This window comes from Synchiropus splendidus, chromosome 15 (genome assembly GCF_027744825.2).
Source record: "Synchiropus splendidus isolate RoL2022-P1 chromosome 15, RoL_Sspl_1.0, whole genome shotgun sequence".
In the NCBI taxonomy this organism is placed as follows: domain Eukaryota; kingdom Metazoa; phylum Chordata; class Actinopteri; order Syngnathiformes; family Callionymidae; genus Synchiropus; species Synchiropus splendidus.
Genome location: NC_071348.1, coordinates 12,710,163 through 12,730,732, shown reverse-complemented (window position 1 = coordinate 12,730,732; position 20,570 = coordinate 12,710,163). Strand labels below are relative to the sequence as shown.

The following is a 20,570-nucleotide window of genomic DNA, read 5'->3' as shown; positions in this document are numbered from 1 at the left end:
GTGGGTCCGAATGACCATTTGGATTTTACAGATCTTTTGAATGATTCATCAAAGTGTGAGCTCCCTTTGTGTGTACTCTACTCACCTGCTGTCCTCTTGACCCATTCCTACGAACCATATACAAATGGCAAAAAAGTGTGAAATTGTATTATATTTAAATAAATATTGGGCAGAAATGAATGAAAAAGAAATCACACGGTCGGTGAAAATTACCATCTTGGTGAAGGTCTGCACTCTCTGTGTGCTTTTCTAGTTATGACATCACTGATATATTTGCTCTTCTTTTTCTGTTTCAGTTTTCTGTCCAACACACCATGTTCAAGACCAGACTTAATCGAGTCTAAATATCTGATTAAAGATTTCAATATTTCACTTCTTGCATTCTTTTCACTGGCCTTAATTTTAGGTTTTATAACTCAGAGTGCTCACATTTTCACTGGATTCACTGGGAAGCTCTCTGCCAGAGAAGATCAAGAAGACAACCAACTCGCACTGAAAAAATCCAAGGCCAAGTATTTTTGTCCGTTTTTAAAAATGTCCAGTCTTAAAACCCAGACCGATGTCCAGTACAACACTACAAATTTGTAAACTCTTGCTTCGTACTATTGAAAATAAAGTCACTCATCTCTTAAGTCACTTTTGATATTCATTGATCCACATTTTTTAAGCCAGAACCACAGACCTTCCTTTCCCTGGCCTTCATGTCCATATAGCATTAGACACATGTGTTAGTAGTTTCCTCCCACTTAGATACAAATGAAAAGGAAGTCGGTATGAGGGGAAGAAAGTGACATGAAAATGACTAGGTACCCACAGCACCCATTCACCGCCTCTTCGCTCTTGACCCTGCGTTCTAAAAGGTTTGTCTTCTCCATGTTCACTGATGCTGACAGGAAGTCTGAGATGCTGTGAGGGCTCTTCCGGCGCTGCCAACACGTTTGTGGTGTTGTAAATACAGTATAATTTTAATAAATATAAATTTAAAAAATGCATATAAAATTTTTGCAAAAACTTTAAGGTTAAATGCTGTTTTAAACAAATATATATACAAGTATTTAAATTTTGATTGCTGTAACCATTGCGTGAGAAGTATGTGTCCTTTGATGTGTCCTTTGTGAAATGGTCCCATTATTATTTTGGGTTCCAGGGCTTCAGACATTTCTCCTCTTAGGGTGGATTGTGCTCGGATAGCGATGACATCACAACTAGATGACTAATGCAACCGCGACTAATTTAATAGTCGATTATCGTCAACTATGTTGACGTGTCATTGCAGCCCTAGATATGTATATGTGGACCAGCATCAAGGTAGTTATCCATGTTGGCTACATATCGACTCCATGACCCGAGACCCCAGCTTCAGGGATTGTACTATGTTGCTGTATTAGCAATGTTGACCACTGACAGAAAGTGATCAACTTCAACATCTAAACTGACCAGAGAAACTGCCGCTTGCTAGTCAGATATGAAGTATAACCCATGTGTGTACTTTGAACATTAATATACAGGTGAATAAATGAGCAGTAAGAGGCACAGCCGCTGTGTAGTTGGAGATATTTACTGGCTCTGATTTGAATCGTGAAACGGCGTATTTACTTTTATGGTTTCTGCTGAGCCGGCTGTTTGCCATAAATGGCAGGTGTGCAAAATTGAAGTGCAAAAGTAATTCGGCTGCTGCCATTCAAAGGAGCAGCGGCAGATTGATTTACCTGTACACATAAACACACACGTGCATTTCTCTGCATGCACACACACAATCCTTCGAGTCACACGTGTTTTTTATATTCATACCATGAAGGGAAGAGAAAAAAAAATGCACGCCTCCAAAATGGAGGTTGAGGGGTCATGGTGTTTGGCCAGGAGTGACAGCTCCGAAATGAAGGCATAAGTCAATCTGCAACTCTTCACTCACACACGCAAGTGCGCAACACACACACACACTCTCACAGAGAGCAAGAGAAAACACTTTGGACAAGTGAAAGGTTGGAGGTGAGGGTTGGGAGTTAGATGGTGAACTTGTGTGTGTGGTCCTTGTATAGCTATACTTGTGGGGATCAATTCTTGGAAACACACCTACTTGTGGGGACCATATGAAGACATTTTGCTGGTCCCCACACGATTAAGCCACAATTTGAGGATTGTAACTTCAAAATAACTGGGTCATTGTAATGCTAATTAAATTTAAGCGTGGTTCAGGTCCTGGTTAAGGTTAGCCATTTCTTTTGGAGGGTTGGGTTTCGGGTGAGAGGCTGGGGAATGCATGAAAGTCAATGAAATGTCCCCACAAAACGTCACAACATAGACGTTTTGTGACATGTTGTTTGTTTGTGTGCCTGTGTGTACCTGGTTGATCCTCCCTTGTGGGGACCAAATCTTGACTTGTAAGGACCTTATGCCTTTGTGGGGACCATTTGACTGAACCCCACTAATCCAAGTCTCGATTTGAGGATGAAGACGTTGTTGGGTCATTTTAAGTTTTTTATGAATACAATTTATATATATATATATATATATATATATATATATATATATATATATATATATATATATATATATATATATATATATATATATATATATATATATATCTACTGCACACATGCACACACATGCACAAGCACAAGAACACATGTTCGCGAAATACTTTTTTGTGTTGCTGCACCAAGTGATATAATCTAAAAATAAATAAAAAATTCTATATGAAGACGAATGAACCAAACACTCACTGTGAACAACAAAATTTATTTTAATAAATGGACATTTTTTCTCAAACAAAAGTAGAGGGGATAAACACAAACTCATAAAACTTTTCTGTGAATTAACTTATCATCAGGCAGTTTTCCGATGGCTTTTATAAAGAGTGTGATACCGCAGTGCCGTGTTTGAAATAGCTGACAATTTGTCAAACCAAACATACTTCCACCAAACTGAAGGGAGGAAAGAAAACAACTTAAAATTGTCCTACACTAAGTCACAGTCCAACTGGGATAAACTTGGATGGAAGAGGTTTTCCAGGTTAGTCATACAATTCTTTCTGGTTTCGGTACAATTAGATCCGATGACATGATCGAGGGTCCTTTCCCCACATGACGATATTATCAAAAAAATGAAGAAGAACTCGATCAAATTTAAAAAAATGTTTCTCAATAGTTTTGAGAACCATTTTTGAAACATTTGTGGAGCTCTGACATAATACCTGTTATAACAGGTAACGAGAGATTATGGCACAGTCATAAGATAAATGCTCAGTGACAAAATCTTTGTTCTAAGGCAAGTACAGCTAGAATGAAAAATGTCCCCACCCCCTTCAAAAATACCAAAAGATTTGAATATAAAACGAAGGTGGAAGTGTTTTGATGTTGAGGAGAATTCTGAATACTTGGATGGCTTCTAGAGAGCAGAAATCTAGAAGTGCTGTTGTTTTTACAGGAGTGAATCTGTCTACACTCTGACTACAAGTGCCTAAGCTTCCTACTTTTTAATTGCCTTTCTCCCCCTGAGAGAAAAAAAAACATGTAGCACATTAGATACAAACCAAACTTTGATTTCAATCACACTAAAATAATCCAAACTTTTTTTTTTTTTTTGCTTTGGCACAGGCTGTCAATTTAGCTGATCTTTTGTTGGATATTGGCGTCCCATGTTTCCCCGTGTTTTCAATCCTGAGCTTGTTCCCATGATGCTCTTGGTGCCCACAGATCCATGATATACTGTACATATGGACATGGTTTCTCCTCTGTATAAACAGTGCTAATGCAAAAACACACACATTAAAACATTTTGGCATGTGTCCTCTTTAATGGCTTCTGGTTTCTTGTTAGTAAATATGCGGCGGCCTTGTGCTCTCGTGTTGGTAGAGTCTCTTTGGCAAAGCCCTTGTTCAGCATTCTCATACTGCCGTGCTAGCTAAAAGAAGCAGCGACTCCGTGTTTGAGACTGACATCTGAACTGAGTCCAACAGACCTGCTGGTGAACTGCACAATAACCCGTTCGACCAACCTGTCTACCTCATGTCGTGTCTCTTAAGTAGCCCAGCTGGCCACGAGAATGTTCAGCGGGCTTGTTTGGCCGGTGACAGGATCCATCATCAGACAGGATATTGAAAGGAATGGTGAGGGAAACGCTTCCTCTGGAAAGAAACTGAGCAGAATAAAGAGAATGGTTTCTGGCTGGAGAGTCTTGATCAAGGTCCGTTCTCGTTGTAGTGGAGGGAGATGGGCCGGTCGCGTTGTACGGCCGGCATGTACGGCCAGTTATAGCTGGAGCCGGAGAGCAGCATGTCGCGGAGCAGGGTCTCGATGGGCGTCTTCCCCACAAGGCGGACGAAGAACAGCTGCTCGATGACCGGAGAGGAGACGATGCGGAGCGAGGGCAGGCGCAGTAGAAGGCGGCCGAAGCGGTTTGGCTGGCTCGGGTACTGGTTCCTGACGTACTCCTCCAGGGCACACTGCGACTTCTCCTGGATGCTCTCAACGTGGGCGACATCCGACAGACCCATGGCATCTTTAAGGGGGAATGAGAAAATCATTAGCAATACCCAACAAAAAGCTTGCTAGTTTCCATTGCACTTCTCTCACAACACAGTTGGAAAATTTTCGTTCGAAGAAAAGTCTGCATATAAGACAAGTCAGTTCTGGGAGAGAATTGTGACACAGCACATGACATCTTATGACAAAATGGCTTCCAAAGTGAAGTTGGCACTGTAGTTAAATAAACTTTAGTTTAAATGATATAAAACCTTGAATATAGCCACCATTGTGATTTATTGTGCTATGCCACTGATGCAAAATAAACAATATTTTGTTGTTTAAATGTGTGTGGCTCCATCATTTGATTCAGTAATATACCAAATTACATATACATATATCCTGTGTTTTGTATCTCATTCATCACTTATTCTATGACTCCCTCGTTTTCTGTCCTGCGCATCTTGAAAAAGGAAGAAAAAAAAAAAAAATCCCCATCTAACTGTAATACTACATTTGACCTAGAGGGGGCAAGATATTAAAATAAGTCCCACATTTGATCATGGACCTTTGCTGTAATGAAAGACACATGCCAAACACAACAAAGAGGTTCATTAGCCGCTTATTAATATATAGATTTGACTTATAATGAACCACTATTCATTTATAGTGACTCAGAAATCACCCCCAGAAATGGCCTTTGGCAGTGCGCTGCATATCCCTCCCTCCAGACCTCCAGACCTCCAGAAGACGTAGGCTGAAGTCATACGAAACTTGAACAAATTGAGCTTGTCAATGCGGATCTCTGTGTCTCCCCCTCCCCTGTGGTCTGTGTTCACAGCACCGTGCAGCGCCGCCTTCCCCTCCGCTGGAGGTCATGTTCTGCCTTGCACCTCCTTACACCTCCCCTTCCACTGGCCCCTGACTTGGCAAGAGTCTGGCAGTGTGTGACACCGTGCACGATACTTTTCGCACCCTCCATGTGAAGGGGAAACACAGGGGATTTAGCGAAGGAGGTCAGAGATGTGTGAACTCAAAACAAAGCCACATTTTCGACTGTACACGGTCAAGTACTGTACGATCAGTGTGCCTCCTGGATGAACCCTTGTTTGAGAGGCAGGTTTTCAATTTCTTCTCAAGCTTTTTCTTTTGTCTGAACCCGCCGGCCTGGAGGTTTTAATCTGTCACCTTGAATAGCAGGTTCCCTTTGTCACCTCACACTTTGATCTGTCCCCTGAGTACACCTTGCCCTGCTGGTACGCAGCTCTGCTCAGTGAAAAATGTCATTTGAATGCCATTTTGCTCCAGATTTCCTGGTGTAAAAGGAGACTATAGAGGGGTTTGTTACAAGCTACACATAGGCACTAATATTATCAATGTCTATCTGAACTTCCGTCTTCCCCATGGTCCAGGTTTTTTTGCGTGACAAACAGTGGGTGCCTGCTTGGGATTAGCAAGGCTGTCTGTGTGAGTAAAAGCACTTCGCGTGCCAAGGCGACAGCTCTCTGTGTGCCTTTCCACGCCAGTCGCCCTGGTCTTTTGTCTGATCCTCGGGCACACCACTGGTTGGTCGGGTGAAGGATCAGGGTGGCAGGTCTGAGATGCCCAATCCCTGACGCTCCTTGATGGGCCTGAGCCTCACACGATGGGAGGAGGGGAGGGACTGGGAGGTGAGATATGTTCATACTCATAGTCAAGTCAGTCGCTGAATCAGCCTCCTTTTTTTTTTAAATATGAGTTTCAGTAACAATATGTTACTGTTCCAGGTGAGTGATTTGGACTTAAATAAATAAGTGTACTAGGAAATAAATATCAAACATGAGAAAATAAATGGAAATACATTAGATAATTCATTAATTTACGAATAAAAATCGGGAAATATATAAAATCAACAGCTTGTTTTCGACATTAGGAGAATAAAACATGTTATTTTCTGCTTGCATTTTCAAACCTTGCATGCTAGAAATGGTTTTAAGGGCAAACATTTGGTCAAAAGTTTGGACTTAAACTGACGTCATATTTTGTTGTCTTAGTGTACTCATGCTCTGAAAGACAAAATTATTACAAACAAATAGCGAGCTCCCTACTGACAGCTCCCTGTTTTAATTGCCATATGTTTAGCATCACATCTGAAAGCTGAATTTATTTTGCGCTGCCCTCTTTAATTTGGCAGCCCCTCCCCTCGCACAGGAGTCATCTGGGCTGCTGGGGTTATGTAGGTCATGGTCGAAGCTGTGGCCAATCCCTGTCTCACTGAAACCTTTCATACATAATTTAATTCCGGCGGTGGGGGCAGGGGTTCTTGGGCTGGGCTTGGTTTTGTGGGGCTTGAGGAGGAATGGGGGTGGCTGACTGGTTTTAATAATAGATGCTATCATAAAGGAGCAACGGCTGATGAAATCACGGAAAAGCAGGACGCGTATGGACGAGGACGTGAGACAGGAAGACGCTTATAAAAACAAGGACATTTGAGCGTAAGATTCTTCACCATCCGTTTCCCCCCGGGCCATGAGGCATGATCCCTTGGTGAAGTATCACAGATGTGACAGTATTTTGGCTTCAACCAAAGCCCTGTGACTGCTGAGATAAACCTCAACTGAGCATGTGTAAGCAGTATCAAAACAAAGTCCATCTCCAGGGATTTCCAGCGACGCAAAGCCATTATATTTTGGGTTTAGCCTTGTCTGCAGTGTGTTTAACAGTGTGAGGTTTGAGGCTCAAATGCCATGAAATCGTGAGACTTGGGAACAGGCAGCTGCCTTGACAACACTTTATCTTTTCAGATTGTTCATCGTCATTTTTCTGATTCACATCCAACCCTGAAAACCTTCACAAAAAAAAGATAATTTTTTATCACATCACTGATTTATATTTATCATAGTTTATTTAAAAGCGAAAATCTAAAGCCAAAATAGTTTCAAGCCTATTTTTATATTCATAGAATTTTTTTTTTCTCATTCAACCATTGATTAGATACTAGGAATTATTTTATTTATTATTTTGGACAGAAATCCAAAACAATGACACATTGGGATGCTAATCCGTGAGAATCATCGCTGTAAAACCCAGCCAACACTTAGCTGTCTGCTGCAGTCGCTTCATGACTCAGTGACCTTTAATTTCATTAGAAGAAGGAAGTTTGACTGGAGCCTTTAAAAACAGCCACATGAATGACTTACCGGACGTGAAGAGGACGATGGACTTGAGGCAGGAGTACTCGGCAGTGTCCACCTGCAGGGCCTTCAGCTTCTCCACCTGCTCCTGGAAGACCCGGATGTGGTCCATGAAGGCCACCACACGTTCCGCCGACATGGGCGACGCGTGCAAACCTGCAGCTGCCAGCAAGGGGGCGACATGGAGGGGCATCGAACACTGGGCTGCGTTGAGGACAAAGAGCTCACTCCACGACATGCGCAGCAGCGCCACCTTGAAGACAGAAGCGAAAAACAGAGGCCTATTAAACAAATATTTCAGAAGAGCTCAGGCTAGGATTGTGTAGACTAGTGAGATAACAGACTCATGTATGATAATAGATTCATATCAGTGCAGCAGGAGGAGTCTGTCTGTCTCAGGTGACTCAATTGATGTGTTTATTTCGACCAAAAAGGGCAGAGCTCAGGAGACTCTGATGTCAGAAAGATAAGCTGTTGGCTCATGAATTGAATATGTTGACTCAAGAAGCTAAAAAAAGCCGTATAACAACAGAAGTTTGATCGGCATGAACGTTCACACATTCGCGCTATGAACGTACTTTCTCCAAGTACATTTCCGAGCAGATATTTATGACACATGAGCGGCGCATAAGTGATAACTATTTATGATCGCGACACGGCGTATTATTTATAGTTCAGCCAATTACGCGGCGTAAAGACTTTACGACTGGTGTAAATCTACATAAGCACGAGTGAAGGCCCATCTGTTCATTATTAATGTGATCAGAGCTTCAGATCTTTATTTCACCACCACCAAGAACACTGTGCTGTTGATGTTGTGGCTGACTCAGACTGAGAGTCAGGTCTACATTCGTAGAAGATGGTTCCACTTTTGTATGGAAACCACTAAGGTGTTTCATCCTGTGACTATAAGAAATCAAACAGTGTGGAGGAGGAGATGAAAGTTGGGCGCATCACTATCACCTGCTCACACCTGACAACTGAGGTAGACTGAGAGCACCTTCAGTCACTGACTCATCACCTCCAGGACCGAACGTTTTCAACACTCCTTCCAGTTCACTGTTAACCATCTCTGAGGATGTGAAGCCTCTTGCAACTAACGTATGGACACATCTGTAACTGACACATATGTAATGAGTTGTTTAAAACTAAACTTTAACTATATATTAAACTGTATTTAAGTTGTGGAAAGTATGTTTTTCGGGCTCTGAAATTACAGATTTTGAGAGATACTGATATATACATTTTTATAAATAAAAATCTAACCCACCTTGAATGTAATAATTTGATTTTAAAAAACTAAATAAAACATTAATTCATCCTTATCTATTTACTATATTTAGTAATTTTATGTTCATTTCTATTAGCTCAGATATTGACTAGAGAAACCAAAGTTCATGTCTTCGTATTTACACATTTGCAGCTATTATTAATTTGCATTTTTTTTTTTTTACATCAGTGAATGTTAGCACACATAAATCTAATTATTTTTGTCTCTAATAACACGCAAAGTATTTTTTTATTCTGAAGCAGTGATCAAATTATTAACAAGTAATTTTAACTTTTGTTTTCCCAGATTTTTAAAAGGTCAAATTTCTTTTTTATTTGGCTTTTGGCATAGCTTTCAGATTTTTCCAACAGGGGTTTCAGAGAATATTAGTAGTACTGCAATATTAACATAAATATTAGACAGATATGAGCGTGGTGGCCACACCTGCTTTGTGAATGTGTGAGTGTAAAATAAAACAACACATTTGGAGGTGTTTATTGTATTTTAAATGAGGGTTAACAATACAGCTATTTAAGAAATGTATTTTCATTGACTTTACATTTATTCATTACATTATGAACTTGAAAAACTCTGTCGTTGGGTCGTTATTACTTTTGAAATTTAAATAATTCACTAAAATAAAAATGTCAAAAATGTCAACCTCACCTGGTCCATGAGCTGCAGGTCAGGAAAGAAAGGGATGTTCTTGGCCCACTCCACAGCGCTGAACAGCAGCCGAGCCGCAAGCTCGCAGATGTTCTCGATTCCCATCAAGTTGTTTCCCTGCATGCACTGTGCCCCGTAGCGAGAGGTGGGGTACGGCTCGGCCCGCAGCAACAGAGAGATGAAGCTGGAGAGGTACGGTTGGCTGTTGTACGGGTCGTTGCCATTGGTCAGGTACTGTCCCGGGCTGCTTTGGGAGTTTGATGTACGTCCTCGCTGTACAGCTGTTTGAACACAGGGACAAGTGAAGGTTAGGACATAAATCTCAACTTTTTTTCCAGAATTTGCGACACTTTAACAACATTCCTGTCGGCTGGGAGGATCTTTATATCGCTCCAGCTGCTGACTTCTAACTGACAGTGAACGTCTGTTATTATGTGATTTAGGAGGCCACTGTTCAATTCAGCATCAGCGGCCACATTCCAAGGATACATCTTATTAGAGCCTGGTCTAGCGCTGCTCTGCCTCTGTTCACACATCAATGCAGTGCGTTGCTTATTTTGGTTCTGCTCTTTAGACTAGGAACCACTTTTACCAAATATAAATGTCACAAGGCTTCATCAAGTCTGCTCTTGTTTATTCTCCGTCTTGACCTCGACCCCCAAGTGTCCGGCGAGTTGGGTGTTAAAAAAATGCCTCTTAGTGCTAAATCCGTCAGCGGTGGAAACAACTCGAGCGAGGTCATCCCGCTCTGCCGCTGTGCATCAATGAGTAATGACAAGCAGCAGCTGGTAAAGATATAGCACCTCTTCACACCTACATATGTTATGCATAGGCATATTCATACACACATACCATGCATGAATATATATGCTAGCAAGGCCCCTCCTCCCGGCACTGGCAAATGGCTCAGCCCCGGGCGAAGAGGGCAAACAGAGGCCATGCTCCCACACACACACACGGACGCACACATAAAGCCCCAGCGCCGGGGCGATGATGATGCGACGAGCTGTTCAAAGGTCCATTTGGAAAACACCTGTTCAGTCATCCCCACTGTCTGACTAATGACTGCATCTACAGTTACACACACACAGAGTCCGGGGAGCGAGAGAGGGGCGACACTGGGGGCCACCGCGTGTAAGAATTTGTTCCATAAACTAGTGAGACGGAACCTATTCACTTGAGAAAACCATCGTTCATGAAGAAACCACCTCAGTTTACTCAGGGGAAGTTGGGCACTTGCATCATGGGAGATATACAATACAATATACGAGATGAGGTCAGTACTGGCAACTGTAGTTGTCATATCTGATGACGCACACCAATCTGGATAATTTAATATCAATAATTTACATCAGAGTAATTTCTCAATCAACTAAGTGGAGTTGGATTGTAGCAAAAAAAAAGAAGCCCCGGAGTCTGTGAGGCCTGAAGTGCTGCGACTGACTTCTCAAGGCTTCCAGTCTGTGCTGCTGCTGGATGACTGAGGTCACGACCTGGCTCTAATGGGGCGTCCATCTAAGGGTCACTCACCACCCAAATCTTGTGACCATGGTTAAATGTTGGAGCCAAAATTGACAGGTAAAGTTTTGTTGACTTTTTGGCTCAACACACACAAGGAAACAAGTGTATTCTGACTGAAATGAAAAATGGGGATGCAAATACAAATACTTTGATATGCTATCACAGTCTCGAGTTCTGTGTATTTGAACATAGAGGAGTTCAGTTAGCCGCTGTGGTCTACAAAAAGAGACAGGTGGAGTGAGTGTTAAGGCAGCGGGGGGGAGGGTTTAGTGGGGGTCACCTGTCACCTCAGCCCTGGCAACTGTGTCAACTGAACGCGTTTGAAAAGCAAGAGGTCAAATCACTCAAGAGTATCATAAAAACCCCTCTCGATCTCATCCTTCGAAAATACTTGTTGCATCAGAGAATGCGGATCTGAGACCTGTTGCAAGGAAAACGTCACACAATGAGACATTCCTCGCTCTGGGTGGTTAAAGAGACACTGTCGGATTACCTACACGCGTCTGTCTTTGCAGGATTTGGGACACAAAAGAGACGTAAAACACTGCTTTGGTTTTAAGTGTTAAAGGTGCCGACAGACTCAGACACAGGTCGAGGTAACAGGAGCTCTCTAGCAGGCAAATTCCTTCAGTAATCCCAAAATGTTTCCATTCATTTCACAAAGAAAAAGTCATGTTTTCATCCCTACAACATGAAGATAATACTTGGTGGCAGAGGGGGGTCAGAGGTTAGCAAGGAAGAGGGTTGCATGGCACATGCTTGGAGCTATAGTGCTGTACAGAGAAGCACAACAATTGGAGCACATTTCAAAGTTTGTGATTGACCTGTCAACTGTTGCTGAACTGAAAGTAAGGCACCCACCAGCCTTAAGTTTGATATGCCTGAAATCCTTTGGCGGTTCCTCACCTCATATACTCCTCAAAATTGTGTGAAGCTGTTCAGATTTATTGAACTGTGCTGAGTCAGCATCAATGGCACAGGCCTATCTTGTCGACAGGTTTTTGGAGAGAGTCGTAACTCTTTGTTTTCCATGACTTCAGCAGGCATATGATGCAAGGATTGAGGAAAGAGTGGACGCAGCGATTGAACACAGCTGAGACTTGAGCTACAGACCAGACAGATGCCAGGGGATAAGAAATAAATGAAGGTCAGAGATAAAGGGTTAAGATTCGGAGCGGGTGGCGGTAAGAATTTGGGGTTGGGTTATAATCTATTTCCCGCTTTTCAATTAGGTCTTTGTTGGTCAGCTTATCTCTGCACGGCTTATCATTCCTCAGTAAACTGGAAAGAATTGTGCAAATGATGTGAACTTCAATATCAAAATAATAAAAGACTTTTTATTTGTTATATCTTGAATATGCTAGTTGTAATATTAAAACATTTAAAGTGTCAAATTGCTTAGTTTTAAGTGCTGTTTTGACTTAGCATGGACGCTAAATATGACTTCAATAATTCAAATATTTAGCTTTTTATATTTAGGGTGGGGTGAATACATTATTTATCTCAATATCCTTTTTAAAAAGTTTTTTTAATGATGTTCTGATTAAAATATATTTTCTTTGTGAAAATATATATTTCTTAATAGTAATTATTACTACTTTCTCTGAATATTATTTTAAGCCAAATAATATTTAATAATGTTTTCTTTAGGTTTTGTTTATATTTACTTTATTGATTATTAATTTATGACAAACAAAACAGATATGCTTGTGATGTCATTTTTCAATGTTTAGACAATAAAAAAAAGCTTTTAAAGAAGCGATGAATTAATGGCTGTCTGACATGGCTCAACATAGGTTTCTATTTCAGAAATGTAGTTCGTCCTGACTTAAAAGTCAAAGTTCACGTAAAAGGCCTTGAGACAAAGCATGTGCTTATGTATGTAGAAGTTCTTGCTTGACTTCAGAACATATTCACACAGATTCACAATACAAAGGCCAGCTTTAATAAATATATCATCTATAATATATGTGTATAAATAATTGAATGATAATAATCCTGATTCCTCACACAGCTGAGAAAAATGTAATGGTGAGTTTTGCACTTGGGTTTGTTAAAAACATATGGCATTTGGGAGTTGTGTTCTGAACCCTAATAACACGCGACACATAAGAACTTCTTATTAATGCTGAGACGCCTGACTCATGGTGGAGTTTGATTCCTCCACCCCGGCTGTTATTGATAAAGACAGCTGCTATAGCTGAAACTGGAGCAGATTAAAACAGAATAAAGGGACCTGATCAATGACCGAACTGACGCGGCCAGATTTGTGGTTATAAATTGACAGTTGAAAAATATGAATCTGAATTTGATAGATGAGTTGGCTTTTGATGAAAGCAGGGGAGTTTTGTCAGGGTGTTGTGAATAACTGGGGATGAACCAAGCACCCACTGGCAGGAGCATTAAGCATGGCTCAGACCGATGGCATGATGTGGTCCCAGGAGTACCAAAACACCCTTTTGCAACAACAATTTTGAGTCATACTTGGATAAACAAGGTTAAAAAAAAAAAGTGAAAAGAGTGTGAGCGAGCAAAATCACCATGGGACCTTTCAGCTGTTACTTTTAAAATGCCACTTCAGCAAACAGCAGCTGGCACAGAGCACGGTTCGCTGCCTTGCTGGCCTGGATTAGCCTCTGGGTCAGACTGTTAGTGGAATTACAGCGGCTAAATACAATTAAGACCTATCAACATTTGGATTGAAAGGTCGAGGTCCCCGGCCTCCGTAGACAAATTATAGATTAGGCTCACCCTAATAGTTCCATTTAATAAGTAGCTTTTCCTTTCCAAAAGTACGGTTGACCTCATTTGAACCGCAGTCTGGTGTTTGCACACATCAAATAAAAAGCCCAGGAGATTTTCAAAATGATAAAAGTCGGCATCCTTTTGTCCTCTTTGGACAACAGCAGCTGAGATGAAGGTTAACATGCATCGATTAGCTCTGCTATTGTACTTCCACCTGGCTTTGTTCCAGCTCGCTGAGTGATGTGTTTCCATGGTAACCACATTCTGGATCTCTAAGTTCTACTTTGCCCCTGAACTTTAACCTGTGAGTCAATGCGGAGGAAGATAATGTGTAAACCCCGAGTGACAGTAGAGCAAAATAATATTCACAAACCGTCAGAGAAGTGTCAATTCCATCGGTTTGAGAGAGAATTCAGGGATCAGAGAGTGAATATTGAAAAGCGAAACGGACAGAGGGGAAAAGGAGGAGGACTTTCTCTGAACTTCTGTGTAATGAAGTCATTCCTGAATGTATTAAGGAGCACGACTGTGCTTCTTGTTTTCTTGATTTACTCGTTCAGTCGTCTGTCCTGACTTTTACTGTGCTGGAAAGGATTCCACAATGTATCATTCACTTTAATGTAGTATGCGGGGACATAAAAAATAGGACCATTCCACTTTCGACTTCACCTTTTGCTTTTCCAATGATACATTTCACCACTAAAATGCATGGCAGGGAGTTCAGGTATTTCAGATACTGCTTGTATTTAGTCATTTCAAAACAAATGACTTCATACTTCTTTTACTTTTTTAACAGCCCTTCTGGGAAAAGCATGAAGAAGTTCAAGAATGAATTATTAAAACAGACATTCAGAGATAAGATAAGTAATACTTTTTTAAATAGAGAAAGTTTTAGATCGATTTGAAATAGCATTACAATGGAGATTATTCATATTTTTCCATAGAAAGGAAAGAATTCTGAATTTTTAAAACATGTCGCTCACTTGTTCATTCCTTCTGTTTGTGTGGGTGCATGGCACTTGAGCACCTCTGTAGTGTTTTGAACCTACTCTGGATGAGTTCTCTTTTCTGACCTGAATGAGAGTGCTGAGAAGATGAAACACGTTGTAATAAATCCCAGCAAAACATGAGCTCAGCGAGAGGACAACTGGTCCGAGCCATTTAAGGTGATTTGCTGCTGCCAGCGTGAGGCACTTCAGAAGGAAAATGACTCCCATAATGTACAGCAACAGTTCAAACTCTTTTAACAGGGTCAAAATAAAACATCAGTTTAAGAAACCTGTCAAACCTATGAATAATCAAATAGATGAAGACATAAATACAGTTTTCTGAGTAATTATTTGTGACTAATGTTGCAATAAGACACGGACCACTGGCCCAAAAGCGAACGGTCAGGTCAGCGTGGAAGTTGTAAATGCCCTGCAGGTCATTTTCTTCTGGAAAATGTGGAGACTTCTGCACAGATAAAAAGTTCAATCTTCAATCATGGCCTCAAAAGTGTTTGTGTGTTTCAATAACAGTATTTTTTATATTCATCCACCCCCGCGCCTCGAAGCAATACTCGGTAACCTTGGTGCTGTGAGCAGTGCAGACTGTCTTTGTTACTGCCTTTGAGCTAAATGTGTCTTCCTCTTATATTGATTCAAGGTGAAGTCTTCTAAGTGATTTCAGCGTTTTGGTTTCAAAGTGACTGAATTGTTCTCATGGAGATGTTTCCATTCATGAATATCAACTGTTTCCGGCAGGGCAGAAATTCCCACAATACAGCAGTCGTGACGTCTGAACCCAGTGCTGTGACTTTGAGTCGCAGATGGACCTTACGATGCTACCAGGTGTTAAGGCAGAAATCAATACGACAGTTAGAAGGAAGAAGAGAGCTAAAAGTCTAAACAACGATTATCACAACCTTATTTTTGGATTCGCTTGGAAACAAGAGCCCTGACAGCTGATCAGATGGCTCAATAAGACCGGCTCAATCTACAGATGTCATTTTAATATGCCACAAAATGCTTTCAGTGACAACATGCCTTAGCATGATGGTACAAATGATGCATGCGACACATGAAAAATACGCTCATTTTTCAGCTCACTATCTCAAAAACGGCACACCTATTATGACTATTATTTTTAATAGATATATTTCATCAATAATATCAATGACAGTTTATATCATAAATATTTCACATTTTAACATTCTTTTGCAGCATGTGAGAAATTGTCTTTTTGAAATTTGATGTTGTCATATTAATGAATATGTTTAAATTATTTATTATTTAAATTAAATTAACATTTAAAATATAGACTTAGCTAGTATTATTGCATAAAACTGCTTTAAATATTACATATTTTTACATTTCATATTCATATATTTACAACCACACAGGCAGCATGCATTCATAAATTGTCATGAGTTACTGCACTGACACAATGTGAAACATAAAAATAAGAGAAAAAAAATATTTAAAAGGGTATTTTTGTAACTCTCTCTGATCAAGTGCATGTATCTCAAGTAGGTTAAGGTCCCTCAAACCATTTTTACAATCCTGGTTCACATCTAAATTCACTCCAGAGTGAAGCAAGTGTCAGTCCAATTCCTCTGCCTCCCTGAGTCTGTCCCCGCCTGCAAAAACACTGACAGAGATACAAGTGGAGGTCCGTGTAGCGGCGACAATGACACTAATGCTGCCAGGGTTTGGTTCCAGCTGAGTCCCGGAATGTTGACTGTCATGTCGCGGGGTGGGGGAGAAGAACTCTTCCGCAAATAAGAAAATGTTCAACGCACAAAGAGGTCAAACGTCCCCTTTAGGAAGCGAAAAGAAGAGCTGTGTTGAAGGAGAAAATCCCACAAATCTGAATCATCCCCTAATTAGCTTTAATCTCGTCTTCCCAGGGAGCTAAATGTTGAGTTAACCAAAAGTCACGCAACAGTATCCGCAATATTAAAGCTGTCATTTTTAAAACTTGCTGGCTCCATTCACCGGGGCATGAACAGATGAGGGCATGTGAGGCCGGACGCTGGGCGTAAACAAACACTTTCAAACAAGCTTCGTCACATATGTTGTTTTGTCTCGCAGCTCTCTCACTGCCGCAGGATGTTGTGACCTATATGGAGGACAGAGTACGTTTCACAGTAAAAGGGCCTCCTGCATTATTCATAAGACGGCAAATTCTTTTAGATCCAGATGTGCTGCTTAGTGTCGAGTGAGACTAAAACCTTTCAAGTGGAGATGCAGAACATCAAAAAAGAAGTACGCCTAATAGTCACGGACAAATCTAGCTTTTTGTTTTAGCCGGCAAGTTTGGGTTTCAAAAACCACCAAAACTGGTCATCTGGGGCACTAGTCCTTAGTGAGTCCATAATCCCAGTTGGACATGTGCTCAGTAGGGGGTAGATGTCGGGGCCACCCCAATGGGCTTCTCTGCAGCCGAGGAGTTTCTGAGGAGAACGAATGAACTCGGCATGAAGAATGGCGAGCACACTGCCTTCTGGCTCAGCTCTTTCTACACCAAAGCAGACAGCTACAGTGTCCTCATCAATATAACAGAACATTATGACCACGAAAGACCTAAGCAAGAGACCAGGCCCAGAACATCTCACAAAAGCTGGCACACGAAGGCAAAATATGACTGTCATTCATTCATTTAATGTGGGCAACTGAAGGAGCAGGAAAAAAATCACAGTCTGATCAACATGACTTCAACAAGAGCCGTCTGATGTTCAAGAGCACCTGTGAGAGTGACCACTGGTGCTGCCCAGACAGCTGGCTATGATAAGGAGCATCACTTCACCAAGAGGCGCAACCTGCTGGCGGTTATCTGTAAAACAGTCCTGTATGGAAATAGCATGTCTGTTCTCACTAAATTAAGTGGACAAACATAAAAGGGGATTCGAGGACACATTTTAATCCGGCTGACCTCAAATGCACAACAGATGAGCTCAGCCAACGGAAGTTATCTGCTTCACAAACACCGGGACAGCTCATCACTCGGCCGGCGGCAGGAGTTCTTTCTCAATGTTGTGACAAGTTTGTCCTCTCTGGAGGGTGGTTCTTTGAATAATTGATCAACGACAATGAGAGACAATGGTCACGGCAGTTAAGCAGGTTAGCGCTGAGCTTACACAACTTTTTTAGACCACATTTTTACGACTCAAGTTTAACCTGAAATTAGGAATATTCGTTTTTAACTCTCTCAATCCTCTCCAATGCAGTGCATATTGTGGAGAAAATAACTAAGATGACCCGTCCAGAGGTCACCAGAGGAAACTCTTTTTACACCATCAGCAACAGCATGAGCAAGTCGGTGAATCTTGCGGCTGTTTGTCAGAAGCCAAAAGTGTGTGTGCACAGAGCGTAGTACGCACACATGCAGACTGAGTAATGCACAGCGACCCCGGGGGATCAACCCATCATGAGCGGCAGGAGGGGAGGGAGGGGGTCTATCTGCACCATCTTTGCATTACATGTTCCGCTGGTGACGCTATCAAAGACCGGCTCTGCGTCCTTAACTGTCCTCTGCCCAAGTGCCCTTGGGCAAGACAGCTAAGACGGCTGATGACCCGATTCAGTCAGGGTGGAAAAGTTCTATGCTAAAGAGTGTTTAAATATGAAGCAGACTTTAAAATATAAATGCCTTACTTAAAGTGAGGTTTGTGTTTGGAGAAAGCGTTTTATGCGCGCCTTCTCTGGTGGACGGGGGTGTCGCAGCTGAATGATAATTAATATGGGAAGCGCTCTTCTCCACCAACACGTTCTCGCTGCTCTCCTTTGGCATTAAGTGACCCGTTGTTAATCCAACACAATACAACAAATGTAGCGGCATCCTCTTCTGGCGGCTGTGGGTGTCGCTGAGCAAACAGCATAATTAAAACAGAAAGACAAAAGGGAGATTTTTTTTTTGTTGCCGGGAGCAGCCGAGTGAAAGCTTTAGATTTGGCACATGAATGTGGAAAACGCATTGTGGTGCCGCAGGTGGTGAGTGAACATTTACGCGCAGCAGCAGTTGTTCCGGTCAAAAAGCATTAGAGCGCACATGACGCGCATGTTTAACGCACCGAATTCCGAAGCGACACAAGAGATGAGTGGTGATAAACAAGTAGCGCTCAAACTCTAACCACGAATGTCAGTCAAGACAGACGACCAAGTAGCGACCGTACCTTCTCTCCTCATGCCCACTTTGAGGCACTTCTTCAAGCGGCAGTACTGACACTGGTTCCGGTGGTGCTGGTCGATGGGGCAGTCTCGGTTCCCCCGGCAGGTGTAAGTCAGGTTCCGTCTCACCGAGCGCTTAAAGAAACTTTTGCATCCCTCGCAGGTGAACTGGCCGTAGTGCTTCCCACTGGACTTGTCCCCGCACACCATGCAGTCCACGTTGGGGATCTTGTCCCCGGAAAGCGCGTCATTCCCCGGGGTTGAGCCGTTAGGGGTCCCCGGTGCGCCACCAGGATCTTGTCCGCAAATCTGGAGCTGCGACCCCGGATCTGCCGAAATGCTCTCTGGCCACTGGTTTACTACCATTGCCATGCTACCTCCAAAACACTTGGCGTGGATGACAGAAAGAAGGTCACACTTGGGGACAGAAGTGCGGACAAAACAAACGAGCGCTCCGACTGCTCTGTCCAAATATCGAGTTTATATAAGCGCCTTTCTTTCAGGGAAAGTTCAGTGCGTTAAAGTTTGCAACAGGGAATCATCATGGGCGAAGAAGCAGCACTCCGCCTGCAGATCCCGGTTCCGGCCGCGCACAAATCCATAAACACGGGGTCCGAACCGCTCTGAAAAGGTTCTTAATGGGTGAATTTAAAAGTCATCCAAATATAAGGCTGCGATCTTGAAGTAACAACGATCAACGATCGGCGTTCTGAAGTCCCATCCAGCGGTCGGACGCGGCGAAGAGCCAGTAGTTCCTCCTACAGTCGTGGGCGCTTCGGTCAGAAACACGCGCGTATCCTCGGCTTCCCGTCCGACACTTGAATCACAGTTTCAGTCAGACAGCGCTCCGCAGATGACTCACCACTCGACTGAGTCTCATCTTCGAATCAAAGCTTCAGTTCAGAGGAAAGAAAGTGTCACTGGCAGACTGCCTCCCTCACACACGTCCCCCATGACGTCGCTCCATATACGGGCATTAAAGCCAAATTTGGCTGCGGTTCCGCCCCTCGGGCAGCGAGGCGCATGCGTATGATTGGTTCGTGAGGGCTATTAAAATGCAAAACGCTCTCTGATTGGACAAATCCCTATTAAGACGGATTTGACAGGCAGGAGCGCTTGCCAGGCTGCGAGACACAAAATAAATAAATAAATATTACCTGGATGTAATAACAGAAAATACAGTTGACCAATAATCGTTATTATTCATTATTATAAAAAAAATATATATATATCTATCTATCTATCTATATCTATATATATATATATATATATATATATATATATATATATATATATATATATATATATATATATATATATAGATAGATAGATAGATAGATAGATAGATAGATAGATAGATTTTTTTTAGTAAGCCCATATGGTTTCGACCGCTATTTCCCCCATCTACCTCGTGTCATTTCATATCAATAATTTGGGACATGTGTTCAAAGTTAATGGTGAAAACGTTAAGAAAGGCGCCAGATCTCTCACCACGACCCCCTAGTTGGTTTACCATTTGAGAAAGTGTTGGTTTTGCCGCTTTGCTGAGTAATAAAGTGTCAGTTGCGCCACAAAAGGC

General features: G+C 42.0%; 1 protein-coding gene across 1 annotated transcript; it reads right to left on the bottom strand.

Moving 5' to 3' along the window:
* Positions 1 to 2,738: 2,738 nt before the first annotated feature.
* On the bottom strand, positions 2,739 to 19,902 carry nr2f5 (nuclear receptor subfamily 2, group F, member 5). The gene is made up of 4 exons (XM_053887574.1): positions 18,997 to 19,902; positions 9,576 to 9,856; positions 7,646 to 7,892; positions 2,739 to 4,503 (listed from the first exon to the last, which is right to left on the bottom strand). Exons 1-4 carry the CDS (start codon positions 19,361 to 19,363, stop codon positions 4,184 to 4,186), a joined length of 1,215 nt encoding a protein of 404 aa, XP_053743549.1. The 5' UTR covers positions 19,364 to 19,902; the 3' UTR covers positions 2,739 to 4,183.
* Positions 19,903 to 20,570: the final 668 nt, after the last annotated feature.

What these genes read in the sequence shown, in the direction of transcription:
- nr2f5 (XM_053887574.1), bottom strand. Translation starts at nt 19,363, where the DNA reads ATGGCAATGGTAGTAAACCAGTGGCCAGAGAGCATTTCGGCAGATCCG. An exon ending in AGTGGGCATGAGGAGAGAAG is followed by an intron (nt 9,857 to 18,996) that starts GTACGGTCGCTA and finishes GTGTTCAAACAG; the next exon opens with CTGTACAGCGAGGACGTACA. An exon ending in CATCGTCCTCTTCACGTCCG is followed by an intron (nt 4,504 to 7,645) that starts GTAAGTCATTCA and finishes TCCCCCTTAAAG; the next exon opens with ATGCCATGGGTCTGTCGGAT.